Below are 15,762 nucleotides of genomic sequence, written 5' to 3'. Positions count from 1 at the left end.
TATCTAACAGCGGACTATGGCGAGTTGAGCAGCAAATGTATTTGTTCATATTAAATTAAAATTTCTGCATGTCAGTACAATCAGGAAAGCCGGAAACAAGGAGAAAAATCTAGCAATCTGAAAGAAGAAAACTATTAATGTACAAGCTTTCCCAGAATGTCAACAGTGAAGGGGTGGGATTTTATTGCTTGTTGGGTTAGTCAGAAATATGTACGTCGAGGAGCACAATTGTTATGAAGTAATCAGAGTACATTTCTTTTAAAACAGGCGCAGGGATGCACTATTACGGCGATGGGACAGAGGTTGGATTTTGGCCGATAGTGTGAAACTTCTTGATTAGATTAAAAGAGATGGGAAAAAAGAAGAGATGGGGACGGCATTCATTAGAAACTACATAACCTCTGGTACTCCTTGTGAAGCATCCACAGCAAGAACTCATCTAGTTTAACTACAACCAAAGTAAAGAAAGTTCATCCTCCTCATCCTCCTCCTCCTCCTCCATTCTCTTTCTTTATCAAACACAAAACAAAACTTACATAAACATTCTTTCCTAGATAAATCGATTTATGGTATAAAATACAAGAAGACTGTTTTCCACTGACTACAAGCCTGCAGTTTTAGACATGTTTAATATCACAATCATGTAATGAATTTGGATTGAAATTGGAATAAGTATTCTAAACATAAGGATTAGTAACATTATATCTTTATTCACATCTTCGGGGAATCCATGTTACCTGTACTGGGAGAGTTAGAAAACAAGGACAAACACTGAATGTTATTTGGCTTTTACGGCATATCAATCGCTGCTAATTTTTATAATGCGGAAACTAGATGTCTGTTATGTATACAGTTTTCGGATTAATTTCTTTGGATGCGTTTATTTTCTAACTGAAAGTTTATAAACGATAGATTTAATTTAACCAACAACGTTCGCTATCATTCCGGATTTGAATCGACGTGAGATTAGCGATAAACAAGTATCAAAACCTGTCAAAACGCTTTCAAATTGAGGTCTCGCTATCAGATGCAGTTTCGTGTCACACTCAAAGCACTTGTTGTAATGAGTAGAGCAAAAGTAATAGAAGCTGGTGATAATTCGTTGGTTGTTTTGTTTTACGACATATCAAACTTTTGCGCCTCATTTAATGCCTGCTCCAGTAATGTTGGAAAAATGGTTTTATGCTTCAAGTCTTTTATATCTTAAAATATTTATAGTGTTTGCTTTAATTGGTTTGTGAAGGGGGAATTGTTTTTGCTTTTGACTTTGCAGAACATTATTGAGTTTTGCGAAAGGAAAGGAAAAAGCATCAATGTTTATGCATTTTGGGTCAGGAAACTGGTATCTTCAAATCAACTGATCTGGTAGCACCAAACTGTGATATCTTGGAATGTATGTTTAAGGCAGATGTAAAAAAGAATATTTATTAATCAATTGTTTCTCTTGTTTTTTTATAGTCATAGAATGGGGGGGGTTATCAAATCCGATTAGTAACAATGATTGCACACAACATTTTCAAATAGAATTAGATAACAAGAGTATTATGGTGCTAAAGGGATTTTTAACACTATTAATATGTATAATATATTATATTAATATGTATAATATATTATATTAATAGGTATAATATATTATATTAATATGTATAATATATTATATTAATATGTATAATATATTATATAAATATGTATAATATATTATATTAATATGTATAATATATTATATCTAGGCATTATTTCTAGTCGTCTTGCACGTCTCCTTGCCACTGGACTTAAGCAGTGCCAATTCAGAGGAGGTGTGGTTGAAGATTGCGCTACCCATGCCTTATAATTACACACGCAGCTACCTGTATAGGGAGTATCAATCGTCTTTCGAGACTGAATGGAGGCGATGATGATGATGATGATGATGATGATGATGATGATGATGATGATGATGATCATCATCATCATCATCATCATCATCATCATCATCATCATCATCATCATCATCATCAATATATATTTAATAGATTCTGATATATATATTAATATGTCCTTAATTTGTTTTGGGCTTCGCCGAACATGATTGAGTTTTGCAAAAGTAAATAAAAGCAAGAACATCAATTTTAGGCTAGGATAAGAATATCTTAAGGCAGCCTGATCTGCCAGCATCTGACAATCTCGTCATAGATATAATAACAAAAGCGTCTAATAAATATACATATAATCACACAATTGCATTCAACAGCGCATAGTGAGCGTGCGCGATTCGTTTTAAGACGGAAATGACGTCATTTGATATTGTATTCACAGGCGACTTTTGTTTTATGTAATTAGCGGATGTAAGCACTTATATTTCAGCGGTCGTGTTTGGCGGTTGGAAAGGATATTTGCTCCAGCGACAACCTGAAATCATTTAAAAGAGAATGAAAGAAAATGATTTTGTATCTGTGTTTGCATATCGTTTTTGTATTTCTTAAAAGAAACATTGCAAAGGGAAAACACATTACAGTTTAATTTATACATTTTTTTAAAGCTAAGCTTTCCAAGATAGCATCTAATAAGTTACATTTTCAAATTCAATAAAAAAGAATGCGTTCAAAACAAATTTTAAAAATATCGGTAGAATCGTTCTCTGTAAATATTACTGAACACTCACACACACACACACGCGCGCGCGCGTGCGCGCGCACACACACACACACACACACACACATATATATATATGTATATATATATACTCGTTTTTTTTGTTTTTTTTATTCAAAAGTAATGGACTAGTGAATTCAATGAGGTTGTTAGATAGTGCTCAATAAAAAGAGCTGATAATACTTGTTTATTGTTATATAAACATGCTCACATCCCGCTGCTACAAACAGCCACTTGTTTCAATCAAACAACAGATATCATCAGGCAGCGACTTGACTATTCAAATGTTCATTGAAAAAACTTATTAAAGATTATTCAATGAACATTTGAATAGTCTGATTGAAACAATATTGAAAATGAAGACTAAATCAGTCAACATTACTCAACTATACTGTTTCGTGGGCTTTTTCAAGTACGAATAAAATAGCTAAAAATGGTACATGTAACATTCATTTTCCTTTGTAATTAATACCATTGTATTTGTTTCACCATTTTATTATCATACACACACGAAAACACAGACACACGAATTACGCATGCTCACTATGCGATATTGAGTGTCTAATTGTATGATTATATGTATAATTAATACACGCTTTTATTAGTATATATATTATAAGATTGTTTGTGTGTGTATGTTTGCTCGTGTGTATGTTTGCTTGTGTGAGTGCGCGCGTGCGTGCGTGCGTGTGTGTGTGTGTGTACATGATGTATGACTGACAATATTTAGATCTTCTACTTTGCATTTAGTGTACATTTTAAGATGAGATTGGATGAAATCAGAATAATGATCAGAAAGGAGTCTTTTCAATACTATTAATATATGTTTAATAGGATCTGATATGTATATTAATATGGTCTTAATTGTAGCGGAAAATTGTTTTGTTTTTTGATTTGAAGAACATGATTGAATTTTTACTAATCCAATCTTTCTACTCAAGATATTTGTGTTGTGATCAAATTAAAACAGTTTTTTTTCTTGGTCGAGGACATAGGCTCTCTTTGTTTCGGTTTGACACCGATGTTGTTTTTATCTTCTGTTTTGCGACTGCCAATAATGATTATCTCCTACACTGAAGTAAACAAGTTCGCAACATATGTGTCTGTAGGTTTCAAAATAATTGTTAATATTTAAAAACATTATTGCTATTGTTGTGGTTTAAATGTTGATAGAGAGACAAGAAGGCTTGGAAATAGTAAAATGAAAATATACATTAACAGTAAATACAGGAACGTATATTGGTTGAATGAGACTCCGTTCAACTGGAAGAACATAGTAAGGTTGCGACCTACTCTCTCTCTGAGTCTCAGGTCCAGACTGCTTGATAACAGAAACTGGTTACCGGAAGTGACGTTAGGAATAGTCCATCATCAGAATCTGTAGGGGTGCCACTCCAACAGTTATAAAGTCCCTTTAAAACGTCGAGTGTTCTTTAGGTAAGTAAGTAATTCATAAGCAAAACTGGCATTGGGGTGACCATTTCCCTAGATGAGTTTGTAATTAAAGGATACCTAACTTACCATCCAAATATGACCCCCAAGATCGCCATGGGCATAGAATATGTGTTTACATTAAAGATGACTTTTCATGCAGTAGGGACATCTCCAGAGAAATCTCCAATTTATCCTATATGTGCTTCCGGGTTTCAATTGCTTACACCACTGTGTTTATATTTGCCCTCTATCGCCCCCACAACAGCGGAGTTAATATCTTTAAGAGCATATCTGAGAAAATTGACCACATTCTCTCTGCTCGTTCTTCGGCTAACATTCACATCTGTGGAGACTTCTATGCCCACAATGTGGAATGGTTGACCTACTCAAACAAGACAGATGATGAGGTATGGTTCTGTCATGATTTCTTCCTTGATTATGACCTCACTCAGATTGTTCACGAACCCACCCGTGCCCGACACTGACGGTCAGTATGCCTTCTAAACCATTTTCTCACAACTTGCTCTGAGCTATGTTCATCTTTCATTCTGTCTCCACTGGGATCTTCCGACCACACTGTTGTATCAGTTAAGATAAAAACAAAATGTAATAAGTCCACAGACATTCCTCTCCATCGTACCGTATATCGATACCCTATGGCTGACTGGGATAGCTTCGTACATTTATATCTGATCTACCTCTGCGTTCCATGTTTAAAAAGAATGTGTCCTCTATAGTATCAGACCTGACGGAATGGATAATTGCAGGTATAGACCGCTTCGTACCCTCCAAAAAATTATAGCAAAAACCTAACGGGCAGCTGTAGTTCTCTCCAGAATGTGCTACTGCCATTGAGCTTTTTTCATTGCTTCCAACGTAATAGATGTACTGAGAATATGGCTGCTGTCAGAACTGCCAGCAACCACCGAAAAAGAGTAATAAAAATGCAAGAGAGTTGTATGCTTAGTCTGTCAAGTCCAAAGTAGCTGAGCAGCGGTTTGGTTCCAACCAGCTTTGGCAAATAGCAAACAGGATCCTGAAGAGAAGCACGTTTTCTATTCCAACCATCATCAATGGACCTGAGGTAATCTCGTCAGCATCAGACAAAATCAAACTCTTTGTCAAGAACTTCGCAGTTAATTTTACCCTATGCGACCAAGGCCATCACCTCTCCCATATTTCCTCCTGTAACAGAAAAAACGGTATGCGACATACAAATATCTGTACATAATGTTGCCGAGCTAATCAAGAACATCGATTCTAGAAAAGCAACTGGCCCTGGCGGCATTCCAATTTTAGTGTTGAAAAAGATTCAATCAGAACTAGCTCCCATACTAACAAAACTGTTTAAGCATTGTCTTAAGGAGAAGTGCTTCCCAACACACTGGAAAACCTCATCAGTATGCCCTGCATTTAAGAATTTAGGTGATCAGTCATCTCCCTCTCAGTACAGACCAATAAGTCTCCTGTGCGTCATGAGTAAGTTGCTGGAATTTGTGTTAAATAAAGAAGTAGTCAACCATCTCAGCAGAAATAACCTTCTTAGTCGCATGCAATATGGTTTACATTCAGGTAGATCTACAGTAGATGTGTTAATGGTTATATCCAATAGGATTAGCGAATCTCTCGACAAAGGCTTCCTTTCTAAGGCAATTGCTCTTTGATATTTCAAGAGTAAGGCCTTTGATAAGGTATGGCATAAAGGTCTACTTCCAAAGATTTCCAACTACGGTAAAACTGGAAATGTTTTCTCAATTATCAAATCATTTCTCTCTGATAGTCTCATACGTGTAGTGGTTGATGGGCAGGAATCAGAAGTCCACAGTATTACATCAATGATCTCACAAAACACATCTTAAGATCATTCGTAGACATTTATGCTGACGACACTAGCGTCTATGACAACACATCAAAGGGCGTAAATGTCCAAGTTCTCTCTGATTTTCTCTTCGCTAATCTTGAGCACGTGGTACAATGGGAAAGATGTGGCTGGTTACTTTTAATGCATCTAAAACTAAACTTCTGTCTTTACATCATCAACGCTCTGATCCCCCATCTGGCATAAATTGAACTGAATGGCTCTCGTCTTGAGGAGGCTCGATGTTTTGACAAGCTTCTGGGCTTGACCTTTACTCCTAATCTGAAATGGAATGCGTACATCAAAGCTGCTGCCAAGGTCGCTGAAAAAATGTTAGTATCCTTCTATGTTCCTGTAAATATCTCACTACTGATGCAATTCTCTATCTATATAAAAGCCAAGTACGTCCAAGGATGGAAGACGCTTGCCACATCTGGTCAGGATCTACTAGAAGTAGCTTGTCCTACCTTGACAGAGTTCAAAATACACTTCGTAGCTTAGTGAGGGTGCACTTTTCTTTTTTCTTCCACCGCTTTCTCACAGAATAAACGTTGCGATTTGTCTCTGCTTTATTTCCTGTTCAAGTGTTCGTCTGAGCTCCAATCTATGGCCTTCCATTGCCAAACTGTCATAAAAAACACTCGTCTAGCTGAAACCACCGTCAATAATGTCCATACTCTTTATTTGTGCCTAAACCAAAATTTAGATTCCATGAACAAAGCTTCTTTCTTAGAACTAAACGCCTGTGGAACTCTCTTCCGTTTGTCTGTTTTCCAGCTGAGTACAATTTGGTTGTCCTCAAGTCCAACGTAAACAAATTCTTGATCTTATGTAATCCAATTAAACAAATTTCCACTACTAACGATTACTACGATATTATCCCATTGACTATTGTACACTGAATAACCCTTATCCTCGAGTGGCCTCCGGGCCTTGATAAGTGGTGATTCCTACGTAAAAAGAAGTATGAGCAGACATCATAAACGCAAACGCAATACTCCGACTTCCTGGTGTTCACAACACATATGTCTGTAGTTATAAAAATCAGTGTTAATATTTATTTTAAAATATCATCATGTGTATATATATATATATATATATATATATATATATATATATATATATATATATATATATATATATATAATAGCATCCAAAAATTAAGGAACAGTCGATCATTATTTTTTAATGTGTTCTAACTTTATCCATGAAGAAGAAAAAAAAATTTTTTGAGAATTTTCCAATATTAAATAATGGTTGTTAAATAAATAATAACTTTTTTTTATTTTTGATATTAAATACATATTAGTGTTTTACATATAAATAAATTTAATTAAATTATAGGCGTCCAAAAGTTAAGAACGGAGGAAATTATTAATGCAAAAATAAAGACTCCTTTTAGTATTTAGTGGAAAGCCCCTAGTTTTCAATCACACTATGGCATCTTTTGCTGCAAGGCAGAAACAATCGTTCACATGTTATAGGTGAAATATTATTCCAAATTTTTTTATACATTCCCATAAAACATCAAGATTTTTTTGCATTTTTTTCTGTGATTTTATCACTAATAATTTCCAAACATTTTCGATTCGATTCAGGTCAGGACTTTGAGGTGACCAATCTTAACGGAAATATTGGATCCATTTAGATCTTCTAAAAACTATTTTTTCTTTATGGCACGGTGCGTTGTCTTGCATAAGGATATCAGAATCAGAAAGATTAGGAACCCCACATGTTTTCTAATCAATTCTCTGTACATTTGGGCATAAACATTTCCAAGAATCCTGACAAGGAGTCAGTTGCTTTTGAAGATATCATGCCCCATACCATTATACTACCCCTCCAATTTTTACTGAACTTTTAACGCACTTAGGGGACAGTCTTTCTCCATTTTTCTTCTGACATGTGGACGTTTGTCTGATCCGAAAAGATTGAATTTAGATTCATCACTAAAATGAACTTTTCCTATTTTTTCTCAAAGTAAATGTTTTTCGGCGAATAATCATCTGGCCTTTCTATTTTAAGAGAAATTAAAGGCTTTGAGCATGGACTTCTTGTAAATAATCAAACTTCGTTTAATCTTCGTGAGATCGTTTGTCGGAAATTTTTTTGTCGAGTTCCGGATGTAAAATCCCGGGATATCGAAGCCGCAGTTTTAAAGCGATCAGAACGAGATGATCGAGTGATTTTTCTATCCTTCCTCTTAGTTGTTATTCGGGGTCGGCCCAATTTTATCTTTTCAGTCAATGGTAAACCTTTTTTTTTCTATTTTCAATAACCCGAAAAACAGCGCTTTTAGAACTTTTATTTTAGCAATCTCCCCTGTGAGCTTTTTTTTCATCATGATGGTCACAAATAAGCTGTTTTTCTTGTATAGATAGCTTTTTCAAATATTCGGAGTCGACATTTTGTGAAGTTGCTATTAAAATTGCTAAAATGTGTATTAATTTTCCGCGTTCCTTAACTTTTGGACGCCTGTAATTTAAATAAGTTTATTTATATGTAAAAAAAACTAATATGTATTGAAAATCAAAAATCAAAAAATTATTTTTTATTTAACTACCATTATTAAACATTGGAAAATTCACCAAAAAATTGTTTTTCCATTTTCATAGATAAAGTTAGAAGTCATTCAAAAAAAAAAAGAAAATGATCGACCGTTCCTTAACTTTTGTCGCTACTGTATGTATATATATATATATATATATATATATATATATATATATATATATATATATATATATATATATTATGTTGAGAAGAAAATTCTTGCGGAATTTTACATTTTAATTTCAAATGATGTCTTTTCAAATAAGTTTTCGCTTTAATAATTTGACTCTATATTTCATTTTCAAGAACATTTTTCATTCTATCCGGTCGTTAAAATTACAATCGTTTTAAAACAGTTATGTCTTCTTTTCTGATCGTTGGATGCAAGACGGAAAAAAGTAAATTCGCACAATTTTATTATTTCAATTCAAGATAGGCCAAAAATCTGCCGAAACAGCTCACGATATCAACGAAGCGTTTTGCTGAGGGATCCCTACTGAACGCACAGCACAACGGTGGTTTACGAAATCTCATGGTGGCGACGAAGTCATGACTTATGGAGGATTCCATGACAGGATGGCTACAGAATCATCCCGTGGAACAGACATCAATTTCCTAAAGTGTAACCACGATGAAGCTGGAACGAGAATGTTGTTACATTGTGAATATCTGACAGATCCTGGATTTGAGCGGCTGATCATTACTTCCAGAGACACAGACATTCTTGTTCGCATTGTTCACTTTGCCAGTGACCTAACCAGCGAGATTTGGTTCCAGACAGGAACAGCGAAGCAACGGAGCTTTGTTGTTGTACACAACGTAGACCTTGATCCAGTTCCCCACCATAATCTTCTCGGATTCCACGCAATATTAGGCTGTGACACTGTTAGCCAATTTTGTAGCATTGGCAAAACAACAGCCTGCAGAACATTTATCAGTAAATGTCTCTTACTGGACGGGAATGGGCACGGCACACTCACGGAACAAAATGTGGCTGATGTGGAGAACTTCATCTGCAGGCTGTATTTCAATAATAAAAATGACACAAACATTAATGAAGTGCGTTTTAAAATGCGCCTCAAGGGTTCCAAGATCCAGAAGGTTACCATCAACTCGGTCTTCCTTGAAGGTGCACATTCAGCGAGCACATCATCAGTGCACGATTTGACTTCACTGGTCGCACGGTTAGACATATTTCCCTTGGTTGGAAATAGATGGAACTAGGACGGCACAACTGGTAATATACTTCCTCATCTGATGAGCGATGAACCATCGCCAGATGCTTACCTGAAATTCATTCAATATCGGCACAAGAATTGTGAATCTCAAAGATGTAGCTGTCGTCCGAAGGAACTGAGATGCAGCACTGGTTGTGGTTGTTCTGAGGGAACGTCGAAATCCTTTGAACTGTGCCTATGATGAGTCAGATTCGATGATATTTTCAAGCTTTTTTGTTATTGTAGCATGAGAGCATCTTCAAAATTTCATATCATCATAAATAACAAGGTGATTATGTTATAATTAAGCATTTTCACAATGATGTTCAAATTTGATTTGTCTACAAAGTAATAATAAAATCATATTAAATGTATAAAATATGGGAATCTATTATCACAGCATCACACGTGATAATATTTTCAACTAGAGCAAATTTCATAACATTATCTTAAGTTCATACGAAGTTGTGTCATGTTATTATAATTCTGTATTTTCGACCATGGCGCCCATTTTGCTTTTGCTCTAAAAATTAAATAAAAGCCAAATTCAACGGGAATCCACCTGAAAAATCTTCTGTATGGATCACTTTAACAGTCTGAAATGAATGCCGACTCCTAACATTCCGTACTCCCTAAAGTGATTTCGAGGCTCCTTTTCACATTTTCTCTCTAGTCTCTAATATTTAACTAGCTTTATAACCTCATTTGCTTCAATGTAGTTAAGCCGAGTTCAATGGGTGACCCAGTGAATCACTTTTTTGTGCTATTAAATTTTATAGATTGAATTATTTGTTTTATGTTTTATTTATTTTTTGCTGCTTTTTTGTTTTAGTTTCTTGAAATGATGCTCTTCATATTGAATAGAGAAACGTTGAATACATTTTCTCGGCTTATTCAAAGAAAGGAATTCCTTCTCTTGTGTTTTTTACTGGTTTTCATCTCAGGTAAGTATGTAAACACCATTTTTTTAATTGTAAATAGCGGGAAAATGAGTATCGATAACAACTAATCAGACAAAACTTTGTTCAATAGTTTTAAGCAGCTCAGATCACTTTCCACGACACTTTCAAGCGAGGGCGGAATGATTGGGAGGATCTAGCTTTCAAAAAAAAGGAGGAGCTAACGCTGGAAGAATGGTATCATGACGAGAAAACTTATACTAGAGTGCCATATAACTAAGGTAGTAATGCCTGGGAGGATTGTATCAGGACATGTTACATTAGCCTCTCGAAGAAGATGGTAATGCCTAAAGACAGTAAGTCAAGTAAGATAACATTAGGCCAGCTTGGGTGTTTTCAAACCTACTTATTCTTAACATAAGTAATCTGTCATATGGACGATTCGCACATGCGCATTCATGAAACAGTTGACAAAAAGATAAAAATACCATAACCGCCACGTACTAATTTTTCAGTTTTTACCCCTTAGCAGCCCTTTTTCCGGATGAAAATCGATTAAAAAGTTTTCCGCATGTCTGATTATTCAATATACCAAATTTCAAGAGTGTAGATCAAAAGGTCATTGAGTATATAGGTTGATAAGTGTCCTCTCACTCACATACACACAGTCTCAATTTTCTATAAAAGTATGTAGGTAGGTGAGAGGACACTTATCAACCTATATACTCAATGACATTTTGATCTACAGTCTTGAAATTTGGTATATATATTTATATATGAATAGATTAACAATTAACACAAATCAAACTCACACCCTTGACAAATTAAATAGTTTTTATAATAAGATTTTTATTTGTTTTTTCAAATTTCTTTTAAATAGTTTATTGTCTCTTTTATAAATGGAAATTGAACAAAACATAAATGCATTGCACATTCATCATTTTTTATAGCCAAACATTAAACATCATAGCAAATCTCAATTATTAATAGATATATTTTCAGCCGGTGGGCACACACACACACACACACACACACAACCACACACACACACACATATGCATATATATATGTGTGTGTGTGTGTGTGTTTAGCAGCAAACACACGAACACGTATGCGTGTGTGTACTGCTTACAAATAATATAAACAATCACTAAATCTATAAATATTCCCAGTATTTGTGTTGATCTATTGGTTTTTTTCTTTGATTTCTTTTCAATATATAGATATCAATTGAATTTGCAAAAAGTACGAATTGATTCGCAAATACTAGCTGGCGGTCTAACATAAATCCTAACCCTAACCCTCCGGTGGTTATTTCATGCCAAAATCAGCGTCGTGGCCACGTTGAGGTGGCCTTGTTTTCTGTCGGTCTGAGGTATGATTTGGTGCAGTTTTAGAGAATCCAATAAAGAAATAATTTTACCCTCCCCCATGCACTAAATTGGTCTTTAGTAAAACCTAAGAGACTGAATTCTACATTGTTTCCTTTCTATCATAACCTGATCGAGGTCATACTAAATCAGAATATGTAAGCATATTTCTTTTTCTTATTTATGAGTCATCACTTATCGGCGTCTTGGGTCGCTCGGAGATAAGGGTTTAAGAGACCTTCCGTTCAACTAAAACACCGGAAACAAATTTCGTGAAAAAAAAATTGCGACTTAAAGTTTGCATGAGAGAATAACTATGATGAATATATTTACGGATTGTTTTTATTGCTAAAATTAAAGTTTATTTTTGAAGATAAATAATTCGCTATGAATTAATGACGAATATTCCCCATGTCTACGTTTTTATGATAAACAGGTCCTTTAGTTTTAAAATATTTATATGATGATTTTTAGTCGCGTGCAAACGACTCTATAAGTCACTCCATTGGTCCATCGGTCTGTCGGTCGGTCTAACACTTTTGTGCTTGGTCTTTTTGGTTAAGATCAAAGGTCTGTTGTTAATAGATGCTGTTTTTAGCTTTTAAGTTTTTCTTGGCCTTTTGGCCAAGATCAAAATGTAGTATCTGTCCGGCAGATGCTGCAAGCTATGACTAGCTATGACTAGCTATGACTAGCAAAGACCAGATGTGGGGGCAACCCCACATGCCTGACCTTTAACCAGCTCCCATTTCCCACCTCTCGGGAGCTGGTCCCCCCTTTCCCTCCCCCCTCCCTTCACTCCTCACATTAAAAATTGGCCTTGTGCCTAATTTGCTCGGTGGGGGAGCAAATAAATACCATCTGTCCGGCAGATACTGCAAGCAAAGACTATATATGGGGTTTCCCCCATATATAAGACCTTGGTCAATGTAGGGGCAACCCTTCATACCAATTGTCACTATCCAGCTCCCCTACTCCCCGGGGAGTTGGTCCCCATTTCCCCTTCACTCCTCACATTAAAAATCGTCCGTTTGCCTAATTTGCCTACCTTCTTCTTGGCCTTTTGGGCAAGATCAAAGTGCAGTATCTGTTCTTACTACATGCTGTACTTATGTTTGTAACTTTGTGATATAAAGTGGGGGATTCCTTTTTCTGTATTAATTTAATGTAAAATGATCACCCACTTTACAACCAGTCAGTTTCAAAGCAATTCAAGTCATTCTCCAGATCATTCAAGTTGTTTTTGAAGGATTCCAGTTATTTTTTAAGCATTCAAGTCATTCTTAAGGTCATTCACTTCATTGTTAAGTTCATTAAAGTCATTCTAAGTCTTTTTATTTATTAAAGTCATTTCAGCCCATTTTTCGGTCATTTTAGTTTATCTTTTAGAATTTCATGTCAATCCTACATTCACACATTCATTCATTACACGAGAGCACGCGACTAATGGCTATCGACCTTGTTATGATAAACAGGTCCCGTAGTTTTAAAATATTTATAAAATGATTATTTTATAATATTATGCTCTATTTATTTAAATTTTTAAACACGTACTCAATTTAAAAAATAGTATTTTGAACACGTAAGATTCGAACTCGTGTATAAACCTATAAAAACTATTGCCCTTTTTTATGTCATCTCGCCGTGAGATAGAGATAAACATTCCAACAGTTATTTAGACTTGGAGACGACCATGCTGTAGACTCGTGGTATTTTGTTGCATAGTCGATATTTCCAAGGAAAGAAGCTTTGTTTATGAAAGTTTCGTTTGGTTTTCGGTAAAGAGAGAGGAATTTATAGTTTATTGTTAATAATCTGAGGCGTTCTTAAGGGGGCGACGGGGCCACCCAGATAATATTTCTTGAGCCAGACTGCGTTTTCGTTAAGGTGTTGGGGTTTCAAATCCTATTTTTCGACCTTTGTGTCTAATCTTCTGGCCTTGGGATAAAGATGAATAAAACTAGCAGACACCTTACATAGTGCTGTTTAAATTTCGGACCGATTTTTATGTTTATTAGTTTCGATAAGTTTCAATTTTAAAGTTTATAAAGTAAAAGAAAAACAAGTAAAACCGTTTGTGTTGTGTTCGGAGCAAGTTTTATTTTGCTATTAATGACTTTCTTTTCAATTGCAATTTCAGGAAATGATACGAATTAAGCGAAAGAGAAAAAGAGAGGGATACATAGATAAAGAGAAATGTAGACATAGTAATAGTAATAGAGAAGGAACTGAGAAAAACAGAGAAAGAAATAGAGAGAGAAAGACTAACAAAGCAGAAGAGAAAGAGAGAAAGTACGTTTTACGTTTTTGCTTTTTTATGTAATCATTTTATATTTTATTTTTTTATTTTTATTTTCAGCTGATCAATGCGAAATCGGGCGGTTTGGTTTCGATTGTCTCCATGAATGCCATTGTGAAGATGTGTCCACTTGTGACAACATCACAGGAGAATGCGGCACTGGCTGTGGTCAGGGCTGGGACGGACCAACATGCCAGAGAAGTAAGTTAAGAAATATTGTAAATGATAATCTGTAATAAAAAGAGATAAGAAAGTGCATAAATAAACACATAAATAAACACATAAATAAACACATAAATAAACACACAAATAAACACATACAATCATAAACATTATTAAAGAGAATAGAAATTTGGTTGATTATACCTTTTTTCTGTTTTCCATTTTTCTTATCTGTTTGGTGTTGGAGTCGAAGTTGTTGATGTAAGTCCCATAAATATTATTCGTGACGTTTTCATTGGTTCGGACCGGCATCCTCAGAGGGTAAGTGGAACACTGATGAGAGACAAACAATGGAAAGTTTTACTAGTAGCAAATAGGTGTCGGCGGTTGCTAGATCCAGTAGTGTGCATGGGCGAGCCAGTTGTAAGGGTCAGTAACTGGAATCGTGGGGATGGGTAGCGGTTATGATAAGCAATTTAAAGATTTGTTTGCTTCTATTACAGTTAACTGCGTTGAGTGATGATTTAAGTATTTTTATATATGGCTTCCAGTATTTTCAGTTTTTTAAAGTTTGTTTCATGGCACATTATCTCTGTGCTTTGGGTTCAGATTTGTCTGACATAGCAAAGGGGGCAGTTGTATTCCTTTTGCAGATGTTGGAAAATTGTGCTATAGTCAACATTATGCATAGTTAATCAGTTGCTGTGGTTGTGTGATCAACGTAATTATTAGTCTTTGGATTATTGTAGAAGTTACACTCTCCCATGTTGTTTTTTTTCTAACGGTTTGAGGGTTGGAGAAGTAATGTTTAGTAATATTATGTTCCCGGTTTTGAATTTTTTTATAGTAGATGATAAGTATAATTTTATTATTATTGTCAGTTGCAGACTTATGTATGATATTTCTTATAGTCTTTTCTTCTAATTCAAATTGGTTGTATTTGATAATGGTAAAACATGTTAATGTAGTTAGGGTTGTGGTCCTTGTGTATTATTATGGGTTATTGTTAGTGTAAGTGCTGCAGTTTTTTCTTTTTTTTTACATTGTGGTCACCACTTATCAAGGCCCGGAAGCCACTCGGGGATTGCGTGTACAGTAATCAATGGGATAGTATCGTAGTAATCGTTAGTATTGGAGATTTGATGAAGTGTCTTACTTAAGGGAATGGTTCATCAGAAATTTGTATATGTTGGACTTGAAGACATCCAAGTTGTAGTCACGTGGGAAACAGGCAAACGGAAGAGAGTTCCACTGGCGTGCACTTCTAAGAAAGAAGCTTTGTTCATTGAATCTACGTTTTAATTTAGGCACAGATAAAGAGTGGGGAAAATTATTGACAGTG

At 35.2% G+C, this 15,762-nt stretch overlaps 1 protein-coding gene across 1 annotated transcript in view; it reads left to right on the top strand.

The window, feature by feature from the left end:
• LOC145296647 (uncharacterized) overlaps positions 1–15,762 on the top strand; it is an 83,656-nt gene that overhangs the window by 35,133 nt on the left and 32,761 nt on the right. Inside the window, exons 2-3 of the mRNA XM_080142577.1 lie at positions 10,523–10,634; positions 14,319–14,459. Of these exons, the coding sequence (XP_079998703.1) occupies positions 10,532–10,634; positions 14,319–14,459 (244 nt within the window). The 5' untranslated portion in view covers positions 10,523–10,531. The remainder of the gene's footprint in view (positions 1–10,522; positions 10,635–14,318; positions 14,460–15,762) is intronic.

The sequence above is a fragment of the Euprymna scolopes genome, chromosome 17 (assembly GCF_053919585.1).
Source record: "Euprymna scolopes isolate OS-2025 chromosome 17, ASM5391958v1, whole genome shotgun sequence".
In the NCBI taxonomy this organism is placed as follows: domain Eukaryota; kingdom Metazoa; phylum Mollusca; class Cephalopoda; order Sepiida; family Sepiolidae; genus Euprymna; species Euprymna scolopes.
The sequence above is the reverse complement of the archived record's forward strand: the minus strand, read 5'-3'. Positions and strand labels throughout refer to the sequence as shown.